We start from the raw sequence: 24116 nt of genomic DNA on the forward strand, positions 1-24116 counted from the left end.
CCCTAACCCGTACAATGCTGGGGCAATTGTGCGCCGCCCTATGGGACTCCCGGTCACGGCCGGTTGAGACACAGCCTGGGATCGAACCCCAGGCAGTAGTGACGCTGCAACACTGTGATGCAGTGCCTTAGACTGCTGCGTCACTCGGTTGACCAGCTGTCTGTTTTCCTTATAAACATACAGAGAGCGTACATATGGACTGATCCTCCCTTACGCTTCTACAACATCTTTATTGCAATTCTTCTCCAGATACTTTAATTGTACTCCTACTTATAGGCATGCAGTTGCTTGGTTGCCATGGCCTTGTACACAGCAGTCAACAGGTTCAGCTGTCTGGAATATTTGTTATTTCTAAGTGTACATGGTTGTGCGATTCTATCATTTTTGCTTAGATGGAGAACTGAAGACTTGTTCCTCTCTCGTTCGGCCCAGTGGCCCGGACTGACAACACACACACAGCTCTCTGAGACGCATTTGTCCCAGACAGCAACACTATCGACTCTGTACATCGTGGTATTATATATGAATAGTATATATTTATATATAAATATTATATATAGTATATCATAATATAATGCACAGAACACAGGAATATAATGTTTCAAAGCAGCAAGTAAAATGAACGTTCCGTCCTCTCCAACACACTCTCCAACACACTCTCCAACACACTCTCCAACACACTCTCCAAAACGCCCCCATTTTACCACTTTACTATGTTCTCTATTTGGTTGCATTAAGAACTCTGTACGTAGCATGCTAACTGTTTGGGAAAGGGGACGTCACCGTGCTAGGCTGAGCCAGCTGCAGTACGGTGCGCTCCGCTACACATCCTTTCAGTTTCATGCTTTTTCCAAAATGGCCACTGAACATTCAGTCAAACACTCCACTTATTCTCTTCAATAAGAAAGAAGTTCAACTGTCCAACATATCAAATTAATTCTAACCCTCAGCTTCCCTCCTTTACTGCACATATCCTTCTCGTACGTGATTCTGTGTATGAGAAGCATCCCACCCCCCTCTGAAACGGTCACTGTGGATCACAAATCTTCAATGTGGAATTCCAACCGTATATTCTGCAGTATACATTCCAGTCTATAAAGTATGTAGTGTTTGTCTGTCTCTCTCAGACCTCTGACTCCAGACTAGAGACTTTTCCCCAGGGCCGAGTCACACAGGGTCTGTCCTCAGACCTCAACCCTACCGAGCCCTCTTCTCTCTGGGGCTCTAAGGCCGGATCCTGGGCCCCTCGATAGGCTCCATAGGCTCCATACAGACTGTCCTGGTACAACAACCCCCTCTGACTTCGACAGCCCCCTCCACAGGCCAGGAGCTGGCATACAGGGCTGGGGATACGGTAGGTACCGGGGCTGGGGTGGTTGCTGGACGCCGGGGAATGGGCCTGGAGGTTGAGGGGGCTGTGGTATAGAGGCAGCCCAGGGTAGGAGGTTAGATAGTCGTTGTACTGTCTGCTGAGCAGGCTGGTGGTTCTCCGGACCACCCCCAGGCCTACCCCACCTCCCCCTTCCTGGCCCCCCAGCACGACCTCCCTGTATGTGGGCAGGTGGGTGGAGTGTGAGTGCCGCAGCTTCTTACGTGAGTTTCCTTTCCTCTGGTCCTGCCTTATATGAAGATAGGCATGTTGGCGGGGTGAGGCGGCAGGATAGCATAGGTTGTTCCGGAACGGGGTGGGGTTGTAGAGTTTAGTGGGAGTTTCTTGGTCGACCATGACGCAGGGAAATAAGTCTGGTAAAGCAGAATGTGATTGGCTATCGAGGGATGTAGGCGGAGTATCGTCCGGCTGGCGAATCTGCTCGCTGCCCCAGGTGGCTCGAAGGAAAGATGGCCGTCGGTGGAGCCGCCGTCTGCCTGCTAGGACGAGCTCCTCCAGAGGAAGAGGCCAGGAGCCACCGCAGCCCTCTTCCCCAGGACAGAGCACCTTTCCTGGGTACAGGGAGTCAGGCATGTGGGGCGAGACGTGGTTTTCCTGGAGGTGGTTGGCCCGGAGTTCAGCCAGGCACACCGTCTTCTCCTCTCTGCGCCGCCTCCTCTGTCCTCCTCCTCTTCCTGTCTCCCCTGAGAGGAGGCTCTTGCTCTTTCTCTTCCTCTTGGAGGGCTCTGTGTGGGGGGGGTGGGAGACAGCAGAGGGTGGGTGAGAGGAGAGGTAGATGTCTGGGAGCTGGAGCTCACTATAGGGGATGAAGGGAGAGCGGGGGTGTGAAAGGTGTTGGGGGTCCACATAGAGCCTACCTGTGGAGGGGTGAGGGCAAGAAGAGAGGCGGTCCCCCCCAGCCAGGTCAAGGTGAGGGCAAATGAGACTAGAAACAGGAAGTGGTCTGTCGTAGAGAGAGGAAGTACGAGCCGGGAGCGTGTATCGTAGCGGTGTGGGTCTCGCCAGCCCCCTCTGCTGGTTCACAGATGTCACTACACCCAGCGTGCAGTATTGTGGGCTGAGGGGGCGCTCGGGGGGTGGGTGTGTATTCTCTGTGACATAAGCGAATCCTCCCGGGACTGTTTCCATGGTGCCTTGCTGCAGAATGTGGACTGGCAGGCTGCCGCCATGGCGTCCCCAGTGTTCTATGGTCTTGGTGGCGTGGTCCAGTGAGGTCTCGACTTGAGCGGAGTTAACCAGGTCCTTAGCAGTGCGTAGCATCTTGAGCATGTTAGCCTGGGCATAGTTAGCTGTCAGGTCTGGGTTGGCCAGGTTAGGGAGGTCTGGTTCCTCCACCCCGTTGAAGCAACTGTAGATACCCTGGGAGACGGAAGAGAGGGAGGGAGGGGACAGAGGGAAAGTAGAGGAAGGGAGAGAGAGCGAGAGAGAGAGAGAGAGAGAATACATGATCTACTACATGTAACGTTCAGTAGAAGCCCTGTAGAGAGATCTAGCTCAAAAGTTAAACCTCACAAAGAAAGTCATTCGATTCAACAGATTTTGCCAGCTTGCACACACACTGAACACACACTGAACACACACAAACTTGCTGAGCAAATAGTATCAAACTGCATGGGCAAACAGAGAGCTGAGTCCCCTGACTGCACCGTTCACAGTCGACTGAAAAACTGACAAAGCCTAATTTAATTTGGCCCTCAGGGGCCCCCGTAGGGATTAACTATCTGATAGTAATTTAGCTGCTAATCTGATAAACCATGATACAGGTACAACGCTGCAATTACACACTGTTAGCAGAGCGTGCACACACACACACACATACACACACATTTTCGTGAGACTGCCTAGTCACTTTTACCCCTACCTACATGTACATATTACCTCAACTACCTCGTACCCCTGCACATTGACTTGCTACCGGTACTCCTTGTATATGACCTCGATATTGTTATTTATCGTGTTACTATTTCATATTTTTATTTGCTCATTTATTTAATGGTAAAAGTTTACACCCCGGTTGTACTAGGCGCATGTGAAAAATAAAATCTGATTTAATTAATTGAGTTAAGTCCATAGACTTTAGGCTGGTAATGTTTTCCACGTTCGTTCGCCCCTTCTGCCTCTCCTACAAACACGCTCTTATCACATAGATTGCTTGTTGATTAACACTAATGTTGAGCTGGAATTAAAACCGTGGTTTGTGCTCATTAAAACTATTGTTCTGCAGATGATAATGTAGTCATAGGAATTATACGTGGGGTAAACAGCAATAAGAGCTCATATCAGGCGTTATTCATTCGCCACACATCATTAACTCTTATACCAGTTTTGTTCTCTCTCTCTTTCTCTTTCTCTGTATCTCTCTCTCTCTTTTTTTCTCTGTATCTCTCTCTCTCTCTCTTTTTTTCTCTGTATCTCTCTCTTTCTCTCTCTCTCTCTCTCTCTCTCTCTCGCTCTCTCTCTCTCTCTCTCTCTCTCTCTTTCTCTGTACCTCTCTCTCTCTATCTCTCTCTTTCTTTCTCTGTACCACTCTCTCTCTCTCTCTTTCTCTCTTTCTCTCTCTCTCTCTCTTTCTTTCTCTGTATCTCTCTCTGTCTCACCCTGCTGATGGCGAGCAGGAAGTCCATCCTGGGAGACTTGTCTAGTTCCTTGTGAAGTTTCCAGTAGAGTAGATGTTCCCAGGAGAACACCAGCAGACTGAGCCCCATGGCCACCAGCAGCATGTAGAAGACCCCGGCCATGTTGTCTATGTCCAGCTTACTGCTCATCACCTCGTTCTTCTCATTCTGACAGATGCCTGACAGCCAGACCGTCTCCAAGCGCTGGGTGTCACCTGGGAGAGGAACGCAGACAGAATCACCTTGAGGAGTGACTCACCAGTGAATGACCACAGTCAGATTCAGGTGCATGGGGTTTCTTTCAAATTAGGCTACTGAGGAATATGTGATTTATGACTTACAAATTGGGGTTACCAGTGTGTGTGTGTGTGTGTGTGTGCGTGTGTGTGCATGCATGACCCACCGTCTCCCAGGAACTGCAATAAGGCCAGGTCAATTGGTCGTTTCCATCGGGAGTCTTTCTGCAGGGCGATACCATAGCCCGTTGTAGCAAACACCTTCCCAGAGCCAATAGTCACAAGCTTACAGCCCTCGTCCTTCCCTGCCATGTAGTTCAACACCGCAGCATCATAGATAAAAGCATCCAGCTTCCTGGATGAGATGGAGAAGAATCAGAATGTGTTGCAGTTTTAATAAACCAAATGGAACTCCTCCCAGTAAATAGGCCTGGATCAAACTATGGGGATCATAGACAGTAATGTATTCTGAGGTAGTTGGACTGGGGGTTAGGGGTTAGGGTTGAGAGCTGGAGGAGAGGTAAGAATTAAAGGCAGTGCGTTCTTACGCTGTCTTAAGGCTGTTGAGGGCTTCCTCCACTCCTTTCTGGTTGTATTTGACCATGTGTGCGTGCATGTCGGGGTAGTTACTCCTGATGTTCCTCTCTGTGCTGCCGTTAGGGACCGTCCCAAACCGGAATGGAGGGTAGTGCTCCTGAGGCTTCTGGAACTGTGAGGAGAGGAGAGGAGAGGAGAGGAGGAGAGGAGAGGAGAGGAGAGGAGAGGAGAGGAGAGGAGAGGAGAGGAGAGGAGAGGAGAGGAGATTCAGCTCAGTGAGATCTAATTCAGAGCAGTTCTATTAATTTGAAACTGATTCAGTTAAATCTCTTCCTCTCAATTCACTTTCATTGGAATGAACGCCATTCTACCCTTTTCAATTTAAGTCATTCTATTCTATTTAAGTCATTTCAGTAGCCATAGACTTAGTTCAGTCTAGAAGATCAACTCAGGGCCGTTTGGAGTCGGTTCAGAGTTGAAATGATTCAGAGGGCAGGGTGGATGAAACCTTTGAAAGAACCACACAGGACGCAGACGCTCATACAACTCTATTAAAGTGTAAATAAAAACTGCTCTATTATTCTCTGTTAGTATTGACCTTCAGAGCCCTCTGTAGATGGATGGACCTCTCGTAGATAACATCCTATACAAGTGTGTGTGTGTGTGTGTGTGTGTGTGTGTGTGTGTGTGTGTGTGTGTGTGTGTGTGTGTGTGTGTGTGTGTGTGTGTGTGTGTGTGTGTGTGTGTGTGTGTGTGTGTGTGTGTGTGTGTGTGTGTGTGTGTGTGTGTGTGTGTGTGTGTGTGTGTGTGTGTGTGTGTGTGTGTGCCTGCATGAACTTGAGTGTGTATAGGTAGGAGTTTATGAATATATTGTTACAGGTCATATTGATCCATCAGTACTATAAACCGTGGTACAGACAGAACTATCTGCATAAGTATAACCAGTGGTTAATTAATACAGCCAGCATCACTGACGGTCACACTGCTTAATCTCAGCCTCTCTCTGTGTATCTCTCTCTCTCTCTGTTCAACTGTTTCTATCTCTCTCTCCCTGTTTATCTGTTTCTCTCTCTGTATCTCCCTCTGTTTATTGGTTTCTGTATCTCTATGTATCTCTCTGTTTATCTGTTTCTCTCTCTCTGTATCTCTGTTTATTGGTTTCTCTCTCTGTATCTCTCTGTTTATTGGTTTATCCCTCTGTATCTCTCTCTGTTTATTGGTGTCTCTCTCTGTATCTCTCTCTGTTTATTGGTTTATCTCTCTGTATCTCCCTCTGTTTATTGGTTTCTGTATCTCTATGTATCTCTCTGTTTATCTGTTTCTCTCTCTCTGTATCTCTGTTTATTGGTTTCTCTCTCTGTATCTCTCTGTTTATTGGTTTATCCCTCTGTATCTCTCTCTGTTTATTGGTGTCTCTCTCTGTATCTCTCTCTGTTTATTGGTTTATCTCTCTGTATCTTTCTCTGATTATTGTTTTCTCTCTCTGTATCTCTCTGTTTATGTCACGTGTGTTCCCTCTCCAGCCTCTAGGTCACCAGGCTGCTCGTTATGGTGCACACCTGTCACCATCGTTACTCGCATCAGTGCATAATGACACTCATCTGGACTCCATCACCTCCTTGATTACCTGCCCTATTTATGTCACTCCCTTTGGTTCCTTCCCCAGGTGTTATTGTTTCTGTTTCAGTTTCATGGTTGTGTGTTGGTCGTGTTTCTTGTTTTGTATTATGTTTTGTTTAATGACCAAATCACTTGCTTTCTGAACTTGCTTCCCGACTCTCAGCGCACATCGTTACAGTTTATCTGTTCCTGTCTTTCTCTCTGTTTCTCTCTTTCTCTGTTTCTCTCTCTGGATCTCTGAAACAAAGTTTGGCGCTTGTCATTTTCCTCTTCTGTGATTATGCTGAGGAATAGCGAGCTGAATGAAGAAGAATGTGTGTTGTGTGTGTTGTGTGTGTGTGTGTGTGTGTGTGTGTGTGTGTGTGTGTGTGTGTGTGTGTGTGTGTGTGTGTGTGTGTGTGTGTGTGTGTGTGTCTTTGTGTTTACATATGTAAGCTATTGAATGACAGGGATAATCTTTGACAAGATGAGCTACAAGAGGACAGTTATCAGGATAGATGTATTGGTGGATGACTCGGGGATTGATTAACTGTCCTACCTTCTTGTCAGACAGTCCAGACACAGTGTCTATGTACTGCTCCTGGATCATGAAGGCAGCCAGGTTGGCGGTGTAGGAAGCCAGGAAGATGACCGCGAAGAAGGCCCACACCAGCACCATGATCTTACTGGTGGTTCCTTTAGGGTTCTCGATGGGGACTGAGTTATTGAACACGATGCCCCAAAGCAACCACACTGACTTCCCTATGGTGAAGGTAGGACCTCCTGCCGCTGGTGGGGCAGGGGTTGGAGGCAGGAGGAGAGAAAGGAGGAGAGGGGGGAGGTGTTTGGTTAGTAAACTCATTGCACCATAACAGTATCATTAGCAGGGGCCTGTTGCACAAAAGTAGAATTAAGACATCCGGGATAAATGACTCAGCTGAGCTCAATGAAGCCAAAACATGTGCGTCCAGGCTTAATTGGTTGCACAAAGACCAAGCCAGGATGAGCAGACACGGATTCATTAAGCCAGGTGAAACCAATCCTGGATAGGTGCGCGCTCACGGCTCACTCAAATAGACCCCGCCACAGATCACAGATTAACTGATTTACCATGGCAACTAGAGCCGCGTACTTTTCCCCGTCGGAAGCACAAATCCTCATGGAGGCATACGAGGAGGTAAAAGATATAATTAAGAAGAAAGGCAACACCGCCACAGTGATAAAGCAAAGAGAAAAAGCGTGGCAAAGTATTGCAGACCGCCTGAATGCGTAAGTAGTGCACAATTACACACTCACCGCTCCGCTGAAACATCACGATTACAATTCAAATATTTAATTCACATCTCCAAAAATGCAGTTGTACTGTAATTATGAAACGGTTAAATTTTTAATTGAAATGCACTGCAGATATGAGTGAAATTGTGTAAAGTAACTCCATCACACTGTATAAAGCTATGATACATTTTTTGATATTTTTACTGAAAACAAGACAAAAATACCAAGTAATTTTTTGCAGTGTGACTCCATTAAAGGTGTGTGTGTGTGTGTGTGTGTGTGTGTGTGTGTAGATTAAACATGAACGGGCCAAAACGGACATGGCAGCAGGTCAAAATCAAATACAAGAACATTCTGCAGAATGGTATGGTCCCTGACTAATATTTAACAAAGCACAAGCATATATTGTACCCAGAAGGTGCCTGCTCACACATTGTCTGTACTGTTTTAGCAGTGAAAAAGAATACCCACAGACAAGGCACGGGTGGTGGGTCACCAAAGGCTGACCTTACCCCAGCAGAGGACATGGCCTTGGAGCTAAATAAAGGCAGGCCCGTCTTAGAGGGGATCCCTGGGGGGAAAGAGACGAGCATAGGTTCCTCCCAAGATGCCACCCGCTTCATTCAAGGTATGTCCTTCCATCTCTACATGGGATACAACCACATTCATATTGAATCAATTTGGACTGTCTGACTTTGGTTTACCTATTGCCTTGCAGTGTCTGGCAGCACTGTGTTCCTGTTAGAGCCACCAGCACAAGCACCAGACGATGCTGATCCAGTGAGTACTCCATCAAAGGCATACTGTAGGCCTGGCATGTCTTGTCTACTAGCTTCAATATGAATCCGATTAAATGTGATAGGGTGAAGGCCCCAGTGCAGCAGCAACAGCACATGATGGAGACGATGATGAGGAGGAGACCATCTCTCTGGATTCCAGAAGGCATGAGGTATCATGTTAAGACTGTGAAAGTACTATTTACTCTACAATGGTGAGGAGTCCTCATCAAAATCAAAAAATCTAATTTCTTTTACAGGACCCAGATGCTATACAGTGGGAAAACCAGCCTGGCAACATAGTGCGTATTAATAAAAGGACACCACATCCTGCCAAATTCCAGCTGCGCTAATTGTATTGTGTTCACAGAGCTCACAAGCTATCAGAAAGTTGTATGGCAACCACCTCCGGCGCCAAATAGAACTGGCAGACATAGACATTCAGTACAAGAAGAAAAAGATGGAAAATCTTGCACTGGAGTCCGAAATAAAAAAGAGGACAATTAGGAAACTGGACCTTGAAATAAAAAAACTTGAGAGGGAGGTGAGATATGCCTTCAATGTACACTGTATGCTAACTGTAACACAAATGTATTAATCATTATTTTTCTTTCCTCCCCCAGCTCCAAGAAGATGACACAGCTCAAAATAAAAATTAGGTATATTCTCGTAAAGTCAAGTGAGCCATGACATATGAGCTCTTATTGTGAGCACACAGGACGGTGGCATCTTTCTAAGGTTTTTTTTATTTTCCCAGCAATCAGTACAACCAAGTCATCGTTATAAGGCATCGCCCTCTTTTGCCCACCCCCCCAGCACCAGGTGTGGCCACTAGCCTATATGAAGGCCCAAAATTGTGTGTTCCTTTCTGCTCTGACAATGGCATGCCCATTCGTGCGAGATGTGGTGGATGAAGAAGCACTTGTGCTGAGGAGAGCCTTCAGGCGAGAAAGGGTCTTCAGGGACCGGCTGGACCCACTGGCCTTCCCTGATGACCATCTATATGAAAGATACAGGTTTTCTGCAGATGGCATCAGGTATCTATGCAGACTACTGGGTCCCAGGATTAAGCACCGCACTGCACGGAGCCATGCACTGAGTGTGGAGCAAATGGTTTGTGTGGCCTTGCGCTTTTTTGCTAGTGGAGCCTTCCTGTACTCAGTGGGGGATGCAGAACAGCTGAACAAGGCCACAATTTGCCGCACAATAAGGAGTGTGTGTCTGGCTATCAAAGCATTAGCAGATGTCTTCATCTCCTTCCCTGGCCACAGAAGACTCTGTGACATCAAAGAGGAGTTCTATAGGATTGCAGGTAAGAGGATCTACAAATTACAGGACAACTGTTAACACATAGTAGGATACTCATTACTTTGTGTGACAGGTTTCCCCAATGTCATTGGTGCAGTGGACTGCACACACATAAGGATAAAAGCCCCCTCAGGTGCCCATGAGGCCGATTTTGTGAATAGGAAATCCTTTCACAGCATTAATGTTCAGGTGAACATAACTTTTTGATATTGTCCATTGACGAACACTCTGCATTGCCAGTGATGTGCATTGATTGGTGTAATATTCCTCATCTTATGATTTCAGATGGTCTGCAATGCTGACTGTGTGATCAGCAATGTTGTGGCAAAATGGCCTGGCTCAGTCCATGACTCCAGAATCTTTCAGGCCTCTGAAATCTATCAGTGCCTATCACAAGGTAAGCCACACAACCCCTATTTATAACCATCATGGCTGTGTCAAGAATATCACTGTGTTTATGAGGTAGTAATGATGAGATTTTGTGTTGACAGGTGAATTCTCTGGTGTGTTGCTGGGAGACAGGGGGTATGGCTGCCAGCCTTTTCTCCTGACACCTTTCACAGACCCCCAGGAAGCACAGCAGGCCTACAACCATGCCCATGCCAGGACCAGGGCCAGAGTTGAAATGACCTTTGGCCTCCTGAAGGCACGCTTTCACTGCCTTCACAAATTAAGGGTCAGCCCTGTTAGGGCATGTGATATTACTGTGGCTTGTGCTGTCCTCCACAATGTGGCCTGCCTGAGGAAGGAGAGGGCCCCCAGAGTGCCACCAGACATGGACTGGGACAATCCGGCAATCTTCCCTGATGACGACAGTGGTCGGCTGCTGAGGGACCAATATGTGTTGAATTATTTTAGTTAGTATGTGTGCTTTCAATTTTGGTTAAATATGTCCTGCGGTGGCAGAGGAATTTGGGTTTTTTTTGGGTTCGTTTTTTGACGAATTTGGCCTCTTATGATGTTTGTGCGGTATACTGTGTGTAATACAAGGCTGCAGGGAGGCTACTGCATCCATTCATTTGTCTGTTCAGTTGATGTGTATGGATTTGTCCTGCATTTATTTTAGTGTGCAGACATGCAGGGTGTGTTATATACAGACCTTTGAATGTGTATGTATCATTTTGTATAATATGCTTGGATTCTGTGCTTTCCATCTTGTAGAGTCACTGTGACTTCAGTTTCGAAAGGAGCTGATGGTTTACCTGCTTTGTTTTGTCCTTATTCAATAAAGGAACATAATGTTACACATTGTGTTTTTATATTCATATGGAATGTGTATTTGTTTATATGACAGAGTACTAGGGCCACACTGAAGAAAAAGGATAAAGTCATAAATTTATGAGGCTGGTTCTTTCTGCAGAAAAGCTACATATTGTTTTTACAGTTTTGATACTTATGACAATGTGATACTTAATATTCTGGCACATCAGCATGTCTTTGTTTATGAAACCATACTGAAGTACAATTTCACGAAATGCCCCACATCTGTCATTTTAACAACTGTCCTCCTTTAAAACAACTGGTTACAATATTATGACTTGTGTTTTTTTCCCCTCTGTGGCCCTAATATTCTATCATTTTATATATAGCCTTATAGTCTATGGGAAACTGTAAATTATCTAATGATAGCAACATCATCTAAAAATCATTTTTTATCCAAAATCATTGAAATTAATGATCACAAACGTTTAAATAATAACAGTGGGTCTAGTTATATGTGATAACAATGTATAGTGAGCAGTGAAATAACTATTGGTTTCCATTTGTGGTGACTGCTGACTGACATTAGGGATGAGATTAAATAGATCCTGGAATTTAGCCTGGTCTGGAGCAGGCTAGCTCCACAGAATAAATCTCCATGGTAATTTATACCATAACATATCCTCCTGCCCCCTATCCATCTTTAGTGCAACCGGATTACGGATCAATTGAGCCAGGATCACCAAGATATCCTGGCTTACTCCCTTATCCTAGTTTTGTGCAACAGGCCCCTGATGTCCAATATATGTCCATGTTATTGATGTGTGTAGTGAAACATACGTCCATGTTATTGATGTGTGTAAAGAGACATACGTTCATGTTATTGATGTGTGTAATGAAACATACATCCATGTTATTGATGTGTGTAGTGAAACATACGTCCATGTTATTGATGTGTGTAATGAAACATACGTCCATGTTATTGATGTGTAATGAAACATACGTCCATGTTATTGATGTGTGTAATGAAACATACATCCATGTTATTGATGTGTGTAGTGAAACATACGTCCATGTTATTGATGTGTGTAATGAAACATATGTCCATGTTATTGATGTGTGTAATGAGACATACGTCCATGTTATTGATGTGTGTAATGAGATATACGTTCATGTTATTGATGTGTGTAGTGAAACATACGTCCATGTTATTGATGTGTGTAGTGAAACATACGTCCATGTTATTGATGTGTGTAGTGAAACATACGTCCATGTTATTGATGTGTGTAATGAAACATACGTCCATGTTATTGATGTGTGTAGTGAAACATACGTCCATGTTATTGATGTGTGTAATGAAACATACATCCATGTCATTGATGTGTGTAATGAGATATACGTCCATGTTATTGATGTGTGTAAGGAAATATACGTCCATGTTATTGATGTGTGTAATGAAACATACGTCCATGTTATTGATGTGTGTAGTGAAACATATGTCCATGTTATTGATGTGTGTAGTGAAACATACGTCCATGTTATTGATGTGTGTAATGAAACATACGTCCATGTTATTGATGTGTGTAGTGAAACATACGTTCATGTTATTGATGTGTGTAGTGAAACATACGTCCATGTTGTTGATGTGTGTAATGAAACATACGACCATGTTATTGATGTGTGTAATGAAACATACGTCCATGTTATTGATGTGTGTAATGAAACACACGTCCATGTTATTGATGTGTGTAGTGAAACATACGTCCATGTTATTGATGTGTGTAATGAGACATACGTCCATGTTATTGATGTGTGTAGTGAAACATACGTCCATGTTATTGATGTGTGTAATGAAACATACATCCATGTTATTGATGTGTGTAATGAAACATACATCCATGTTACTGATGTGCGTAGTGAAACATATGTCCATGCTATTGATGTGTGTAATGAAACATACGTCCATGTTATTGATGTGTGTAATGAGACATACGTCCATGTTATTGATGTGTGTAGTGAAACATACGTCCATGTTATTGATGTGTGTAGTGAAACATACGTCCATGTTATTGATGTGTGTAGTGAAACATACATCCATGTTATTGATGTGTGTAATGAAACATACTTCCATGTTACTGATGTGTGTAGTGAAACATATGTCCATGTTATTGATGTGTGTAGTGAAACATACGTCCATGTTATTGATGTGTGTAATGAAACATACGTCCATATTACATGTTATTGATGTGTGTAAGGAAACATACATCCATGTTATTGATGTGTGTAATGAGATATACGTTCATGTTATTGATGTGTGTAAGGAAATATACGTCCATGTTATTGATGTGTGTAATGAAACATACGTCCATGTTATTGATATGTGTAAATGAAATATACGTCCATGTTATTGATGTGTGTAAGGAAACATACGTCCATGTTCCTATACTGTTGATGGCTGTATCATGCATTTCCAATTAGCTTGTATGTACAGCCCCTTACTAGACCTAATAGAATTTGGACCTTTTCATCTCTCTATCACGTTTCCATTCATAGGTTGTTCCCTATCCCATCACTCAACCCAGCAGCAGCACTCAACACAGCATCATTAGCGATCCTCTCAGCATTAGACTAGTCACTGAAGGGTTTGCCATTAGCCTGCCTCTAGCTGTGTGTCGTGTTGGGTAACAGTGTTAGCCATTAGCCTGCCTCTAGCTGTGTGTCGTGTTGGGTAACAGTGTTAGCCATTAGCCTGCCTCTAGCTGTGTGTCGTGTTGGGTAACACAGTCTTAGCCACTAGCCTGCCTCTAGTTGTGTTGTGTTGGGTAACACAGTGATAGCTGCAAGTCTGCCTCTAGCTGTGTGTCGTGTAACACAGTGTTAGCTACTAGCCTGCCTCTAATTCTGTTGTGTTGGGTAACACAGTGTTAGCTGCTAGTCTGCCTCTAGTTCTGTTGTGTTGTGTAACACAGTGTTAGCTGCTAGCCTGCCTCTAGCTGTCTGTCGTATTGGGGAACACAGACTCAGCCCATCCATCTTCGCCAGCTTGGAGAAGCCAAATCCATCTCCATCAGATTAGCCTAGCGGCAAACACTAATTAAACCAGGAAGTGACCTTTCAGACCGCGAGACGAGAGCGGGCTCTGGCAGCTCGGCATGCTGGGATTGATTAGCCGTCTTTGTTGAGTGCAGTGCTATACCCCACTCTCCCAGGGACTCTCGGGGTCTGGCATTCTGTGTCAATACCTGCCTAAAACCACTTTAAAACTGTTGGCACCTAGCTTCTGTTTCTAGTATGTCAGAGTTTTTTGTGTAGTAGGACACAGCCGTTTCTCATACTAGTGTAGCCGATAAACAACTCTCGCTTTCCTGTGTTTGTGTGAATAAGCAGTGTTTTGTTTTATTATTATTATTTATTATTTTAGGGGTGGATCAGCTTTAATATTGCAGATTGTAGCTTCCATCAATGCAATTGTCTGCATCATTTCCAATCCCCCATATATTTTTTGTGTAAATATGTATATAAAATATGTTTTATTTTATTATTTTCACCTAACCCTACCACCCCTCTCATACACTTCCTTGTGTTTGGGTGAATAAGCAGGGTTAATGACCAGCTGAGTTTCAACCCAAGTCTCCTGTGTGAGCCCTCAGTGCTAAAGCCAGGGTAGCAGCAGGTGTGCCTCAACTCACCTTTAGCGCTGAGCAAGCTGCGGTTGTAGCCGACAGGACTGAAGTACTCAAACACGAATACGGTCACAGCTACCACGGTCAGGCACATTACAAACATCATCACCCACACCGCTGGGCTATAGGGCTCTGGGAGAGAGGAGGAGAGACAAAGAGGAGGGAGAGAGGGATCTTTCTTTTTAGGTCTTTTGGACTGGCCAATGATGGCTAATAATGTCTCCGGTATAGTATCTACAGAAGACTTAAAGAGTCATAGGATTGTTCATCCATTGCTTTGGTTGTCATATAAGCTTGTCTACTGCCAGGCTCAAACAAAGCAATTATACATTCTGAGCAGCTCAGGGAGAGAAAAGGCAGAGATAAAAATGACAAATTTTAACATGGGGAAAATATCCGCAAACTTGATTTAATTTTGATTTGGTTGTTTCAGGGTTTATGTATGATGTAGTTGTATCTGCAGGATAAATCAAAAGTTACCTAAAACGGAAAACAGACCACTGAGACAGAACCCAGTAAAGTAGGCCAAACACAAACACAAACACACACTGAGCGTTGCCATGGGAGCTAGCTTGGCACTCCAGGTAAATCACTGTTAGACACAGATCTAGGATCAGACTATACTCCCAATATTATAATGTTAACTATTGGAGTACTAACACTAAACTTACCTCAGATCAAATGATATTTACATTATATAAAGTCAACCAATCAATGAATCAATCCAACTATCTCACCGAGGAAGGCGGAGGGGGAGACAGTCCCATTGCTACGGGCAACCATGACGCTGATGCCGGTCTCGACGAAGGGCACAGAGAAGTCGATGATTTCAGAACGCTCCTCATTTATGGTGAGAGAACCTATGGCCATGTCTGCTTTCCCGTAGAACACCTGGGAGAGAGGGAGGAGAGGGGGGGGAATCAGACGGGGGGTGGCAGGGTGATATTTCTTTACATCATACTACTTAAAACCTAATCTACTGTGCTTCATCCCTCTGTCAATGTAAGAATTTCACATTAGAGCATTTTTTCCCCTCTTGCATTACCTCAACAAACGGCATTGAGCCTCTGGGCATGGGGATGCAGGCAGGGATGTTGCCATGAGGAACACCTGTTCAGGCGTACGCCTTTAGGATGCGACTGTGTTTGATGTGTCTTCAGCACCATATGATCATGCATGTTTCCACACACCATTAACCTAGATACAATCAACTATCAAAGAGATACTGTACACCTACCCAGTCTACCTCTGACCACTGTCTCTCTCCTGGTCCCAACAAACACACAGCACAGATTTAGGAGTAGGAGCTCTGGAGCTGTTCACAGGGGAAGTTAATTTATCTTCCAATTGTTATCTTCCTGCCTGGGATTTCAACCAGCAACCTTCCAGCTACTGGTCCACCTCTAGCCTCTAGCCACCGCCTCTGTCCTGTAACGTCCTACATCACTGGGACTTCAACCAGCAACCTTCCAGCTACTGGTCCACCTCTAGCCTCTAGCCACCGCCTCTGTCCTGTAACTGTTATGCTGATGAATGAGGACCCAAAAGCGACGTAATAGTAACAGAGTCTTTATTCCAGTATTAAACAAATAATGATTCTCCTGGATATAATCAATGGTAATCCAAAACAGGAAACTGAAATCCTCTCGTCAATAGAGAGGAACGCCTGGAGACGCGACCACAGACTGCAGGTCGCTTCGGGAAGGCACTGGCCGTAGCTGACATTGACACCTGCTCACACGCAGCATCTGAAGAAGGCAAAGAACACGACAGGGCGAAACAAGGACACAGGAACAGCAAACATCAAACAAGAATCCGACAAGGACAGGAGCGGAAAACAGAGGGAGAAATAGGGACTCTAATCAGAGGGCAAAATAGGGGACAGGTGTGAAAGAGTAAATGAGGTCGTAGGGAGAATGAGAAACAGCTGGGAGCATGAACGGAACGATAGAGAGAGAGAAAGAGAAAGAACCTAATAAGACCAGCAGAGGGAAGCACAGGGACAAGACATGATAATCAATGACAAAACATGACAGTACCCCCCCACTCACCAAGCGCCTCCTGGCGCACTCGAGGAGGAACCCTGGCGGCGACGAAGGAAATCATCAATCAACGAACGGTCCAGCACGTCCCGAGAAGGAACCCAACTCCTCTCCTCAGGACCGTACCCCTCCCAATCCACTAAGTACTGGTGACCACGTCCCTGAGAACGCATGTCCATGATCCTCCGTTCCTTGTAAATAGGAGCGCCCTCGACAAGGACGGGAGGGGGGGAGGGAAGACGAACGGGGGCGCGAAGAAAAGGCTTGACACAAGAGACATGGAAGACAGGGTGGACGCGACGAAGATGTCGCGGAAGAAGCAGTCGCACAGCGACAGGATTAACGACCTGAGAGACACGGAACGGACCAATGAACCGCGGAGTCCACTTGCGAGAAGCTGTCGTAAGGGAAAGGTTACGAGTGGAAAGCCACACTCTCTGACCGCGACAATACCTAGGACTCTTAATCCTACGTTTATTGGCGGCTCTCACAGTCCTCCCCGCAGACGAAGGCAGATCGGTAATAAAGTCTAAGGCGATCTGAGACCATGGTCGAGAAGGAATGGGAAGCGGTCTAAGACGACCGGCAGGAGGAGAGTTACCTGACTTAGTCTGCGCGCAGTCCGAACAAGCAGCCACGAAACGGCGCGTGTCCCGCTCCTGAGTAGGCCACCAAAACCGCTGGCGAATAGAAGCAAGCGTACCCCGAACACCGGGGTGACCAGCTAACTTGGCAGAATGAGCCCACTGAAGAACAGCCAGACGAATAGAGACAGGAGCGAACAGAAGGTTACTAGGACAAGCGCGCGGCGACGCAGTGTGAGTGAGTGCTTGCTTTACCTGTCTCTCAATTTCACAGACAGTCAACCCGACAACACGCCCTTCAGGGAGAATCCCCTCGGGTTCCGATGACGACAATCGATGAGAAAAGTAAGCGCAAGGATGGACCTTATCGTCAGACTGGAAGCGCTGGGACAGAATGGCTCCCACGCCCACCTCTGAAGCGTCAACCTCGACAATGAATTGTTTAGTGACGTCAGGAGTAACAAGGATAGGGGCGGATGTAAAACGCTTCTTGAGGAGATCAAAAGCTCCCTGGGCGGTACCAGACCACTTAAAACAAGACTTGACAGAAGTCAGAGCTGTGAGAGGGGCAGCCACTTGACCGAAATTACGAATGAAACGCCGATAGAAATTAGCGAAACCGAGAAAGCGCTGTAACTCGACACGTGACTTAGGAACAGGCCAATCGCTGACATCCTGGACCTTAGCGGGATCCATCTGAATGCCTTCAGCAGACAGATAATCATCGAGAGCCTTACGTTCGGGAGCCGACAGAGAGAATAATCTACCCCGAAGAGAAGTGGTCCCCGGATGGAGATCAACACAACAATCATACGACCGGTGAGGAGGAAGAGAGTTGGCTCTGGACCGACTGAAGACCGTGCGTAGATCATGATATTCCTCCGGCACTCCTGTCTCATCACCAGGCTCCTCCTGAGTAGAGGGGACAGAAGAAACAGGAGGGATAGCAGACATTAAACACTTCACATGACAAGAAACGTTCCAGGAAAGGATAGAATTACTAGCCCAATTAATAGAAGGATTATGACATACTAGCCAGGGATAACCCAAAACAACAGGTGTAACAGGTGAACAAAAAATCAAAAAAGAAATGGTCTCACTGTGGTTACCAGATACAGTGAGGGTTAAAGGTAGTGTCTCATATCTGATACTGGGGAGAGGACTACCATCTAAGGCGAACATGGGTGTGATCCTCCCTAACTCTCTGAGAGGAATGTCATGTTTCCGAGCCCATGCTTCGTCCATAAAACAACCCTCAGCCCCAGAGTCTATCAAGGCACTGCAGGAAGCAGCCGACCCGGTCCAGCGTAGATGGACCGACAAGGTAGTACAGGATCTTGATGGAGAGACCTGAGTAGTAGCGCTCACCCGTAGCCCTCCGCTTACTGATGAGCTCTGGCCTTTAACTGGACATGACATGACAAAATGTCCAGCAGAACCGCAATAGAAGCAAAGGCGGTTGGTGATTCTCCGTTCCCTCTCCTTAGTCGAGATGTGAACACCTCCCAGCTGCATGGGCTCAGTCTCTGAACCGATGGAAGGAGATGGTCGAGATGCGGAGAAGGGAAACCCCGTTAACGCGAGCTCTCTTCCACGAGCTCGGTGACGAAGATCTACCCGTCGTTCTATGCGGATGGCGAGTGCAATCAAAGAGTCCACGCTGGAAGGAACCTCCCGGGAGAGAATCTCATCCTTAACCTCAGCGTGGAGTCCCTCCAGAAAACGGGCGAGCAACGCCGGCTCGTTCCAGTCACTGGATGCAGCAAGAGTACGAAACTCTATAGAGTAATCCGTTATGGATCGATCACCTTGACATAGGGAAGCCAGACCCCTGGAAGCCTCCTTCCCAAAAACTGAACGATCAAAGACCCGTATCATCTCCTCCTTAAAGTTCTGATAAACGTCAGAACACTCAGCCCTTGCCTCCCAGATAGCTGTGCCCCACTCCCGAGCCCGCCCAGTAAGGAGTGATATGACGTAAGCGATCCGAGCTCTCTCTCCAGAGTATGTGTTGGGCTGGAGAGAGAACACAATATCACACTGGGTGAGAAAGGAGCGACACTCAGTGGGCTGTCCAGAGTAACATGGTGGATTATTAACCCTGGGTTCCGGAGACTCGGAAGACCAGGAAGTAGCTTGTGGTACGAGACGAAGACTCTGAAACTGTCCTGAGAGATCGGAGACCTGAGCGGCCAGGGTCTCAACGGCATGACGAGCAGCAGACAATTCCTGCTCGTGTCTGCCGAGCATTGCTCCCTGGAACTTGACGGTAGTGTTGAGAGAATCCATAGTCGCTGGGTCCATTCTTGGTCGGATTCTTCTGTTATGCTGATGAATGAGGACCCAAAAGCGACGTAATAGTAACAGAGTCTTTATTCCAGTATTAAACAAATAATGATTCTCCTGGATATAATCAATGGTAATCCAAAACAGGAAACTGAAATCCTCTCGTCAATAGAGAGGAACGCCTGGAGACGCGACCACAGACTGCAGGTCGCTTCGGGAAGGCACTGGCCGTAGCTGACATTGACACCTGCTCACACGCAGCATCTGAAGAAGGCAAAGAACACGACAGGGCGAAACAAGGACACAGGAACAGCAAACATCAAACAAGAATCCGACAAGGACAGGAGCGGAAAACAGAGGGAGAAATAGGGACTCTAATCAGAGGGCAAAATAGGGGACAGGTGTGAAAGAGTAAATGAGGTCGTAGGGAGAATGAGAAACAGCTGGGAGCATGAACGGAACGATAGAGAGAGAGAAAGAGAAAGAACCTAATAAGACCAGCAGAGGGAAGCACAGGGACAAGACATGATAATCAATGACAAAACATGACAGTAACGTCCTACATCACTGGGACTTCAACCAGCAACCTTCCAGCTACTGGTCCACCTCCAGCCTCTAGCCACCGCCTCTGTCCTGTAACGTCCTACATCACTGGGACTTCAACCAGCAACCTTCCAGCTACTGGTCCACCTCTAGCCTCTAGCCACCGCCTCTGTCCTGTAACGTCCTACATTACTGGGACTTCAACCAGCAACCTTCCAGCTACTGGTCCACCTCTAGCCTCTAGCCACCGCCTCTGTCCTGTAACGTCCTACATTACTGGGAGAGTTTGTTGCTGGAGCTCCTCTCACCTCTCCGATCATGCCGTTCCAGATGCCACTGATCATCTTCCCATGTTTCCCGTTAGTGACCAGGTAGAGGTCGTAGGAGAACTTGATGGTGCGAGACAGCTTCTTCAGAATGTCGATGCAGAACCCCTTACAGCACAGCTTGGTGTAGGGCTCCGAGTGACCCACAAGACTGTAGGGAGAGGAGGAACACACACACACACACACACAGACAGAACGTATGTGACGCACAGTAAGTTTTAGGAGGAAGAAGAGCAACTCCTAATTGAACTGATTGGTCCTCTAATTGACCTGATTGGTCCTCTAATTGACCTGATTGGTCCTCTAATTGACCTGATTGGTCCTCTAATTGACCTGTTAAACAGCAGTAACTCTGTGAAACCTGATGGCTGGAGATGAGAGACCTATGAGATCAATAAGCTAAACAGCATCAGAGCAGAGCAGAGCAGAGGGGGGAGGAGTGTGGTCTGTACTAATGACTGGGAATCAAGGACCTGGTCTGCAGACAGGAAAGACAACAGGAAATCGGTATCCCTGAGACACTCACACACACACGCGCATGCACACACAAACACACTTAGTGCAGTCTGAGTGCCTGAGACAGACTCTAAACACAGGGAATTATGGTGTTTGGTGAAACACACACAGAGCAGTGATGATCTGTCACCTCCAGCCTCCCCTCGACCCCACTGTCTAATGATGTGTAGGTAGAGGGGGAGGACAGAGAGAGAGAGAGAGAGAGAGGGATGAAGAGAGAGAAGGATGGTTGTTGTTAAACCTAGAGTAAACAGTTCTGTCCTTGTCTCCTTCGTCTCACCTTCGTCTCACTAGCTGCCTTGGCTAAACGCTGTAGGTTAAGATCAATGAGTCTGTGTGTGTGTGTGTGTGTGTGTGTGTTTTCTGTGTCTCCCCCACCTCTACGCGCACACACATACCCCTGACGGTTAGCGATGTCTCCGTTCTTCCCAGAAACAGCAGAAGTATAAAACTATGTGCCCAGAGGAAGGAATAATGGGGAATGAATGTTTCAGTGAGGAGTTTGCCAGTGGTGTACCCACTAATGCCTGTACTGGCCCTAACTATGTCTGCAGTGCTGCACTTGAACTTACTACATTACAATACAACTCTCATTAACTCTGTGCATCCAGGTAGCTACTACATTACAATAAGATATCCACACATAGATAAGTTAGGAGTCCACCCAGACAAAGCGTCATACTGCATGTAGAATCACACAGCAGCACTCTAACTGCTAACCCATAGTCAGTCCTGATAGTGCCTTATAACTGTGCCTTATCCTACCCTCACTTAATGGAGTTCAGTTATCTTGCCAATGAGACCAGCCACTGTCCAAAAAAAAGAGGCGTTTTAATGTTTAAAAAACCTTTCAATTACACCAAACATCTGCTACGGAGAATAGCTGTGTCACCAACATACAGTATGATTAACTGGTTAACCTCCTCTACTTCGCATTCATTAACTCTCCTTTCTCCTTATCTTGCTCACGCTCTCTTTCTCTCTCTCTCTTTGTCTCTCTCTCTCTCACGCTCTCTCTCTCATGCTCGCTCTCTCTGTTTTTCCCTAGTAGCTCGGGAGTGTTGATTGCAACTCAAGCAGGGTGGGGAGGGAGAGAGAGACAGAGAGAGAGACAGAGAGAGAGAGAGAGAGAGAGAGAGAGACAGAGAGACAGAGAGAGAGAGAGAGACAGAGAGACAGAGAGAGAGAGCGAGAGAGAGAGAGGAGGGAAAGAGAGAGAGAGAGAGAGAGAGAGAGAGAGAGAGAGAGAGAGAGAGAGAGAGAGAGAGAGAGAGAGAGAGAGAGAGAGAGAGAGAGAGAGAGAGAGAGAGGAGGGAAATAGAGAGAGGGTTGTGTTGTTTCTATCCTACCATGATAGATGTGCCAGCGTTGGCAGATAAATCTTCTTTACGGCCAATCAATGTGCCATCGCACTCAACCACTCTCCCCACACATCTTTCCACCGTTAATATGCCACACTGACACACACACACACAAGCGCACGCACACACACACACACACACACACACACACACACACACACACACACACACACACACACACACACACACACACACAAGCGCACGCACACACACACACAAACACACCTCCATGAATATGCCAGCGGTGTTATGTCGTGTATGGATTCAAGTCTTGCACACACAAACACACACACAGTGGATCCATAATTGATGTGTGACTCATGTGAATGTCAAAGGGACGTACAGCAGGTATATTACAGGTGTGTAAAAGATGTGTCATGGTTGTATTATAATTGTCTTGTGGTTGTACTGTGGTTGTCTTGTGGTTGTACTGTGGTTGTACTGTGGTTGTACTGTGGTTGTACTGTGGTTGTCTTGTGGTTGTACTGTGGTTGTACTGTGGTTGTCTTGTGGTTGTACTGTGGTTGTCTTGTGGTTGTCTTGTGGTTGTACTGTGGTTGTCTTGTGGTTGTACTGTGGTTGTACTGTGGTTGTCTTGTGGTTGTCTTGTGGTTGTCTTGTGGTTGTACTGTGGTTGTACTGTGGTTGTCTTGTGGTTGTACTGTGGTTGTACTGTGGTTGTCTTGTGGTTGTACTGTGTTGTCTTGTGGTTGTCTTGTGGTTGTACTGTGGTTGTCTTGTGGTTGTACTGTGGTTGTCTTGTGGTTGTACTGTGGTTGTCTTGTGGTTGTCTTGTGGTTGTACTGTGGTTGTCTTGTGGTTGTACTGTGGTTGTCTTGTGGTTGTACTGTGGTTGTACTGTGGTTGTACTGTGGTTGTACTGTGGTTGTCTTGTGGTTGTACTGTGGTTGTCTTGTGGTTGTACTGTGGTTGTACTGTGGTTGTACTGTGGTTGTCTTGTGGTTGTCTTGTGGTTGTAATGTGGTTGTCTTGTGGTTGTACTGTGGTTGTCTTGTGGTTGTACTGTGGTTGTCTTGTGGTTGTACTGTGGTTGTCTTGTGGTTGTAATGTGGTTGTCTTGTGGTTGTCTCCTGTTAGTAAGCCATCGCAGGTGTTTTTATGCACTTGGTTTGACACCGCTTTAGTGATCACACAACTGCTGTGTGCTCTGACAACAGCTTAACAGTGTGTGTGTGTGTGTGTGTGTGTGTGTGTGTGTGTGTGTGTGTGTGTGTGTGTGTGTGTGTGTGTGTGTGTGTGTGTGTGTGTGTGTGTGTGTGTGTGTGTGTGTGTGTGTGTGTGTGTGTGTATGTATATATATATATATATATATATATATATAGTGAGGGAAAAAGTATTTGATCCCCTGCTGATTTTGTATGTTTGCCCACTGACAAAGAAATGATCAGTCTATAATTTTAATGGTAGGTTTATCCAGAAAAACGCATGTCAAAAATGTTATAAATTGATTTGTATTTTAATGAGGGAAATAAGTATTTGACCCTTCCTCAAAACATGACTTAGTACTTGGTGGCAAAACCCTTGTTGGCAATCACAGAGGTCAGACGTTTCTTGTAGTTGGCCACTAGGTTTGCACACATCTCAGGAGGGATTTTGTCCCACTCCTCTTTGCAGATCTTCTCCAAGTCATTAAGGTTTCGAGGCTGACGTTTGGCAACTCGAACCTTCAGCTCCCTCCACAGATTTTCTATGGGATTAAGGTTTGGAGACTGGCTAGGCCACTCCAGGACCTTAATGTGCTTCTTCTTGAGCCACTCCTTTGTTGCCTTGGCCGTGTGTTTTGGGTCATTGTCATGCTGGAATACCCATCCACGACCC

The 24116-nt window shown here is 46.1% G+C and overlaps 2 protein-coding genes across 13 annotated transcripts in view; one reads left to right on the forward strand and one right to left on the reverse strand.

The window, feature by feature from the left end:
* Positions 1–210: 210 nt before the first annotated feature.
* The window catches only part of LOC139570046 (glutamate receptor ionotropic, NMDA 2C-like), a 63686-nt gene continuing 39780 nt past the window's right edge, over positions 211–24116 (reverse strand). For 2 of the 4 annotated variants that reach the window (XM_071391512.1, XM_071391510.1), the window contains 9 exons: positions 20383–20551; positions 15357–15510; positions 14626–14751; positions 6937–7166; positions 4790–4950; positions 4409–4596; positions 3988–4220; positions 2248–2749; positions 211–2115 (listed from right to left, as the gene is read on the reverse strand). In XM_071391512.1, coding sequence (XP_071247613.1) covers positions 1124–2115; positions 2248–2749; positions 3988–4220; positions 4409–4596; positions 4790–4950; positions 6937–7166; positions 14626–14751; positions 15357–15510; positions 20383–20551 — 2755 coding nt within the window. In that variant the 3' untranslated portion in view covers positions 211–1123. Of the gene's footprint in view, positions 2750–3987; positions 4221–4408; positions 4597–4789; positions 4951–6936; positions 7167–14625; positions 14752–15356; positions 15511–20382; positions 20552–24116 lie in introns of all 4 variants that reach the window. The other 2 variants (XM_071391511.1, XM_071391509.1) reach the window with 1 other exon arrangement.
* Positions 7777–11001, forward strand: LOC139570045 (putative nuclease HARBI1). Of its 9 annotated transcripts, none has more exons than XM_071391507.1 (10): positions 7890–8016; positions 8104–8280; positions 8371–8432; positions 8515–8601; positions 8689–8730; positions 8799–8972; positions 9052–9087; positions 9186–9740; positions 10022–10133; positions 10228–11001. In XM_071391507.1, the coding sequence occupies exons 1-7, from the start codon at positions 7953–7955 to the stop codon at positions 9085–9087; spliced, it is 642 nt and encodes a 213-aa protein (XP_071247608.1). In that variant the 5' UTR covers positions 7890–7952; the 3' UTR covers positions 9186–9740; positions 10022–10133; positions 10228–11001. The 9 variants fall into 9 exon arrangements, with proteins under 9 accessions (XP_071247609.1, XP_071247606.1, XP_071247605.1 ...); XM_071391500.1 differs by adding an exon at positions 9810–9925 and having other exon boundaries at positions 7892–8016; positions 8689–8972; XM_071391501.1 differs by adding an exon at positions 9810–9925 and having other exon boundaries at positions 7892–8016; positions 9052–9740.

The sequence above is a fragment of the Salvelinus alpinus genome, chromosome 3 (genome assembly GCF_045679555.1).
Source record: "Salvelinus alpinus chromosome 3, SLU_Salpinus.1, whole genome shotgun sequence".
Lineage (NCBI taxonomy): Eukaryota > Metazoa > Chordata > Actinopteri > Salmoniformes > Salmonidae > Salvelinus > Salvelinus alpinus.

Excerpts from the sequence above, each read along its gene's own strand:
- LOC139570045 (XM_071391499.1), top strand. The coding sequence starts at position 9,269 with ATGAAGGCCCAAAATTGTGTGTTCCTTTCTGCTCTGACAATGGCATGC. Across the intron at positions 9,741-9,809 it reads GGAGTTCTATAGGATTGCAG|GTTTCCCCAATGTCATTGGT; the intron begins GTAAGAGGATCT and ends TTTGTGTGACAG. Across the intron at positions 10,134-10,227 it reads CTATCAGTGCCTATCACAAG|GTGAATTCTCTGGTGTGTTG; the intron begins GTAAGCCACACA and ends TTGTGTTGACAG.